This window comes from Cyprinodon variegatus, unplaced genomic scaffold, assembly GCF_000732505.1.
Source record: "Cyprinodon variegatus isolate N-32 unplaced genomic scaffold, C_variegatus-1.0 Scaffold52, whole genome shotgun sequence".
In the NCBI taxonomy this organism is placed as follows: domain Eukaryota; kingdom Metazoa; phylum Chordata; class Actinopteri; order Cyprinodontiformes; family Cyprinodontidae; genus Cyprinodon; species Cyprinodon variegatus.
In genome coordinates this window covers 862,796-868,935 of record NW_015150505.1, presented here as the reverse complement: position 1 = coordinate 868,935, position 6,140 = coordinate 862,796, and the positions used below count along the sequence as shown (strand labels likewise).

Genomic DNA, 6,140 nt, shown 5'->3' with positions numbered 1-6,140 from the left:
GGTTCTAAAACAGAACCTAGTTCTAAACAGAACCTGGTTCCAAAACAGAACCTGGTTCTAAAACAGAACCTGGCTCTAAACAGAACCTGGTTCTAAAACAGAACCTGGTTCAAAACAGAACCTGGTTCAAAACAGAACCTGGTTGAGAACAGAACCTGGTTCAAAACAGAACCTCATTCTAAGACAAAACCAGGTTGGGAAGAAAACTGACGAAGACAAACTAGTTGAGCAAGCAGCATATTTTTAGATGCAGAGTCACTATCTGACTATTTTTTTATATGAATAAATTGTTTTCATAAATATTTTTAACTGAATAAATATGGGGCTAAAGGACTTAATATGTTCATTCACACATTTACATACTCCAAAAAGAGCTAATTAGAATCTAGTTTAGTTTTGAGAATGAAGTGAAGTTTCCTGTAACGCTGGCTGCATCCTGGTGGCGTTACATCCTGTTCTTTCTTTGGTTTTTCTCAGAGCTCTAATCAGAGCTCTGAGGTTCAGCAGCATGCATTAACTCCGGACAGGGAGGAAAGAAGAGGCACGACTCCTCCACACCGTTAGACATGCAGCAGCATCTGGGGCTTCACCTGGAGACGAAACAAAGACAGTTACATCCTCAGGCAGCTTCAGACTCACTGATACAACTTGTTTTTTTTTGTGCTTGTATGACTACTTGTTCTGAAATTTCCAGATGTGAAGACCAGTTTGCTGAACCTCTCACTGAAAATTGTGACATTATTGTTTTTTAAAGATTTTTCTTCCTTTATTTAATAAAGGTCAAGTTAAATAATATTTATTTTCATAAAGAAATATTTTGAAAGAAAAAAAAATTAATAACCACAGAATTAAAAACAAAACCAAACCGTTGGTTGATATTTGTTAAGCATTTAAAATTATGAGAATAATGTAAGCAGTAGAATTTTCATTTTTTTCAGCAATGTTGCTTTGAGTTTTTAAAAAGAAAGGTAAATGCTGTAGCTGTTATTTTTACTAATGTCAATATTACACTATTTATAAATATATTATTTTATAACCTGCATCAGATATCAATGAAGTTGAGATTTCAATCCCCTTTAGGGTGATAGCAGATGTTTAGGTTTGAGAAAACCAAGATCTATTTACCATCCTTTAAAATAAAATAAAAATGGCACGAAACCCCCAGAAACTTAAACAACTTAGCCATTACATATTTGCTTAACAAATACATATTTGCAAAAAGAAACTTGGATATTCTCTGAGTTTAAAAAGTCACAAATTGGTATAAAAAATATATATTTAATTAATGATTAAAAGCATACATTTCTGATATTAAACTAAGAAACTAACATCAGAGATTTGCAGACTTTAAGTGTTTATAAATATTAACTGAAGTTGTCTGACATGGTGAAGTCAAACACTCATGATAAAAAAAAATCCCTTGAAGGTTAAAGTGGCACATTTAGGAGCATCCAGGCTATTTTCCTGCTTCAGAACGCCATGTTATAGCTGCTTCCTTACTGCCCCAGGCTTGTATCCGGCATTTATAGCATACTAACATCTGACTAATAAAAACTCTTAGTTTAAATACTATAAATGTTTTGCCTTTTTGTGGAAATGTACTTCTCTTCTTACATCTAAAGAATCCCTAATATTCTGTCGTAGGTCCATCAGCAGTGTGGCTACATAACATGGACAGTCCTTTAAAGGTGCAGTACTGTAGATCTTTTCTGACGCATTTTCTACCATGTGGCTTAAAGATCTCCCCACAGCCGCTCAGCAAGCAGTGAAATAGAAGGTCTGGAAGTGAAACTAAAATAAATGGTCCCCGCTACAGTGAGAAATCGATGAATAACCCCAACCAATCACAAAAGACGGTCCGATGTACACGATTGGTTCTTGACATGTCAATCATGGTTGTCTGCTTTTCCCTCCCCCCTTTGTGCGACACATGAACGAATCGACTCCCCAATGCTCGTGCAGGACGCCATGGCTGGAAGCTAGCCACTGTTATGCTACCTTCACACCTACAGCAGCAAGAGCAGCAAAAACTCGCGTGCTGCTTAATTTTTGATGCTTCTACCAGTTTAGTTCTGATGCACGGCTGAATCATCTTTGCTGCTCTAGTGCGCGGTGGAAAAAGTGGATCTGATGCGCAGTGGGCAGAGCTTTCCTATCCTCCTTTTGCCTGTAACAATGGAAGCTATATATGCTGTGATCAGGGGGTAAAAAGTAATTTGAATTTATTTTGACATGAGAAAGTTCACCTAAAAAAAAACACTGTCAGTGCAGTTAGTTCATTCAGATTTCCATCCTGCCTTCAAATATTATTTCAGTCAGGAGCCGTACAGTCCCCCTGTACACAAGAAATCCCATTTAACAGCAGCCTATTGCCCAGTGGCCTCATCTTTTACCGCGGCGGCTGGAAAGCGTTTTTAATGTACGTAATCCAAAATGCAGACACCAGGATAATAAAAGCGAACATGTTTTCCCGGCGGATTTCGGCATTTTTAGTTAATTTAGGCGTTAATAAACTGTTTCAGAGGAGTGATCATAGCCCTCTGCATCATCAGTGCTGCCTGTTTCCCTGCCAGCTCCCAGATCAGCGATGCGCTGCATCAGCTGCTCAGACGCGCTGCAGACAGCATGCGCGTTCCTGTGTTTTGAAGGCGTGGTTTTGAGGGATTGTATGAAGGGAGAGGCATGGTTATGTATGTTCAAAAATATAGCTTGCTGGAACAGTTTCACCAAGATCTCCTACAGCACCTTTAAAGCAGTGATTCCAAACGACGGGTGCTAGTACCCCTAGTGGTCCGCCAATGCATTGCAGGGGGTATGTGAAAACATTTAATATTTTATTTCCCCGATAAAAAAATACAATAATACATATATATGTTTGTTTTTTTTTTTATGTAACAAAAATTAAATTTCTGAGCATTAAATGTTCAAGTTAAGGAAATTAAATATTTTTCATTTTATAATCAGTTGTGTTATAATCCGTTGTTTGGGAATCACTGCTTTAAAGCATCCTTTTATTACATTTAAGGTAACATTATCATTTGTTCTTAATCTCCATGGTGACAATAAAAACTGTAATCTCTGCTTATCTTTAATTTATCTGCAGACCCTGAAGGTTTTAAAACGGACTGATGCTGCCACAGAACAAACCTGCATCTTTGATATACAGTATATGTTGTTTGTTATCTACACTGAAGGCATATTTAAATTTTACCAGAATCTCTCCTCTGACTGAAAGTGATATTAAAATATTGCATTGACACAACAGGAGTCTGGACTGGAATCTCTTCAGCAAGCTACAAATTTAGGGGGTTGGCAAGGAGGCTTTTCTGCTTTAAGATTATATAGTAAAAAAATAATTTGGATTTGTTTTACACACTTTTCTTTTTATAAATACCTACTGATCTTTTCTCATTTTGTAGAAAAACCAGGGATTTTCATGATGAGTCAGATTCGGTGTAGATGATGGCAGGTGTTGAGTAAAGCAGAACTGAAGCAAAAGGTGTTTGCTTCTAAGCTGAGCCGTACAAAATCTATCTCACATTCAAGTCTGAAAGGAATTTGCCTTGATCTCATTTATGTACGTTACAAAAACCTGCTGTTTTATCATCAATACACAGGAACCTTGTTGAGCCGCCGTCTTCAAACAGGATTTTCATCAACCTCTTCCCCATTCCTGATTACTGAGGGTGATCATTAAGCTTTGAAGCTTTGAAACACTTATACAGCTTTAAACCAGGCCGCTTGCTGCTCATGTATGCAGACCTAAGCCGGTGTCCGATGGCAGTTGTTCAGGCGTTAATATTACAGTGTAACTTAATGCTTCAGGCACTGAGAGGGTGGGCATCAAACATCTCTAAACTATACTCAAGACTACAGGCTTTAAAATATATTTTAAACAAATTATTCTTATGTGGATTATTAAATTGATTTATTTATGCTTTATTTGAAAAAATGTCTAAAAAAAGTGAGGACTTTTTCTTACCTATTTTCTTGATAACTCCTTCTTCATGCAGGATTTGAAAGAGATGAACTTTTCCTCTGCTTTAACACCCTGAGAATGTGAGAGAAAAGCATGAGCAATTGCTGCTTCCCAAGAAACGATGACCTGCTGTCCCAACAGGTGGCAGTATAACCTCAGATCAACACCTAACCAGCAGCGGTTTGATCCAGGAACAAACACAGAGGAGGGAGGAGAGCGACCTGAAGGATGCCTCACCCCGTCTCCACGGTGCAAACGGTCCTTCATGACTCCAATGAACTCCTTGTGGCTGAGTTTACCATCTTGATCCTCATCGAAGATCTTAAAGACGGTGTTGACCAAGTGGGGGCTCAGTTTGATTCCAGTGGCGACATAAACGGCCCTGGTGAACTCGTCTGGGAGAGAGAGGGATGCAAAACATTAAAAACAACAAACCCATCAAAAACAGTAGAGCTTCATTTAGAGACGCAGATCAACATTACAAAGCCTTTAGATTTAATAAACTATTTCAAATTGGGACAACTATAAAAATAAACCAAAGGATGTAAATCGAACTAACTCGATAATTACTCATGTGGACAGTTCAGCCTATCTAAGCAGATTACCAGCTGTTTTCCTTTAACACTTTGCTGCTAAAACTCAGATTTTATTGTCTAATCATAATGATCAGATTTAGATCCATCCTAGCTTCTTGTTCCTGACTGATGAGTATCTTATTCTCTTCTTTTCCAACATGTGATGTGTTCTCTAAACAAAAGGCCCCACTAATGCTTTAGATGACGCCTCTTACATTTATAGCTATAACTAAAAGGTTCAAGTAGACTAATTCTAAGTCTTAGAGGTTTTAAGATATTTTGGAGAATCTCTCTGTGGTAAAAGTAAATGAATAAAACATTTGACACATTTCTGAGAATTCATGATTTTTATGGTTTTGCCTTGTAAATGGTTGCTCTGTCAAGCTGGAAAATGTATTGTTTATTACCAGATAAGTCCTTCATTGTTGTAAATCGTTATTTATTTGTGGCAGTACTTTTGTGCTAACCTGGATGACCAGGGAAAAGCCTCCACCTTCCAGGTGGCGGGGTTCATGTGAGTAAATGAGCTCCCCTCCAGTCTAATCCTGTTACCTGCTGGAGAAAGTTAATGGTTCCTGCATGTCTTTCTAAAGCCTCCACCTAACCCCATGCCACCGCCCATTTCAAAGCATGCTCTGCACCGGTGGCAATCCCATTCTTGGGAACGCTGAAGCCTTATTCCTGTTTGTCTCCTGCTAGTAGCTTGTCTGAGTCCCCTCTTTTAAGCGGCAATATTGCTGTTCTGATGCACAGCAATGGTGTTTCAGCGGCTGTTATCTTGGAGACAGCTGCCGTTAACCAAGAAAAAAGGATTTCTAACACCTTTCCTTATACAGAATTCATCCTGCTCTTACTTATAATTTCTTCTTTGCAATCAACTGCTTTTGATTTGTTTTTTTCTTTAAGAAACTTTAGGAGTTTAGTTGAACTACTAAAATCTAAAATTTAGTTTGACTTAAAAAGTTATCTGTCCCCATTTTAGGTATCTTCAGAAATACTAAACTTTTTGCTGATTCACATCACTTCTGGCAATATTCCATAAAAGAAAGAGATGAAGCTTTTGCTATAATGAAGATATTTGTGTAAAGATGTGGATCCTACCTGGTTAAACTATAGCTGTAATTATAGAATGATCAATCAGTCTGATCAACTGCTGCAGCAGCTATATGTGGACAAGGAAACTCCCAGCTTTAGAAGCTGTTTTGCAGCTTGAATTAAAAGGAAATGATGCTTTGAACCTTTACCTTGACCAACAGAGCGGTGAGCAAAGTTATACATCTTCATGGCGATGGCGAAATCCTCCAAGTTGTTCAGGAACTGGAAGAATGATCTGAACTCCTCGAAGCTGATCCCCTAGAAAACAAAGAGCTGTGAAATCAAACCATGCTTTTTATCCAGGATTCAGATGTTGGAGCAGGCGAGCTTCGTGTGTCAACACTCCTGCAAGAGGACGGTGCTAAAATTCACACAAAACCTAATCGCTCTCCTTTCATCTTTCCAAAGGAATCCCTCAGTGTGTGTGGGGAGCTTGAGGCCGTCAGATAGATAACACACCCAAACAGACAAAGTATACATTGCTGGATTTT

General features: G+C 38.3%; 1 protein-coding gene across 1 annotated transcript in view; it reads right to left on the bottom strand.

Annotated features, from left to right (window-relative positions):
* Positions 1 to 7: 7 nt before the first annotated feature.
* Positions 8 to 6,140, bottom strand: part of LOC107082375 (calcium uptake protein 3, mitochondrial-like) — a 31,095-nt gene continuing 24,962 nt past the window's right edge. The window contains exons 12-15 of the mRNA XM_015371038.1: positions 5,799 to 5,907; positions 4,217 to 4,374; positions 3,983 to 4,051; positions 8 to 590 (exon numbers count right to left, since the gene is read on the bottom strand). Of these exons, the coding sequence (XP_015226524.1) occupies positions 3,983 to 4,051; positions 4,217 to 4,374; positions 5,799 to 5,907 (336 nt within the window). The 3' untranslated portion in view covers positions 8 to 590. The remainder of the gene's footprint in view (positions 591 to 3,982; positions 4,052 to 4,216; positions 4,375 to 5,798; positions 5,908 to 6,140) is intronic.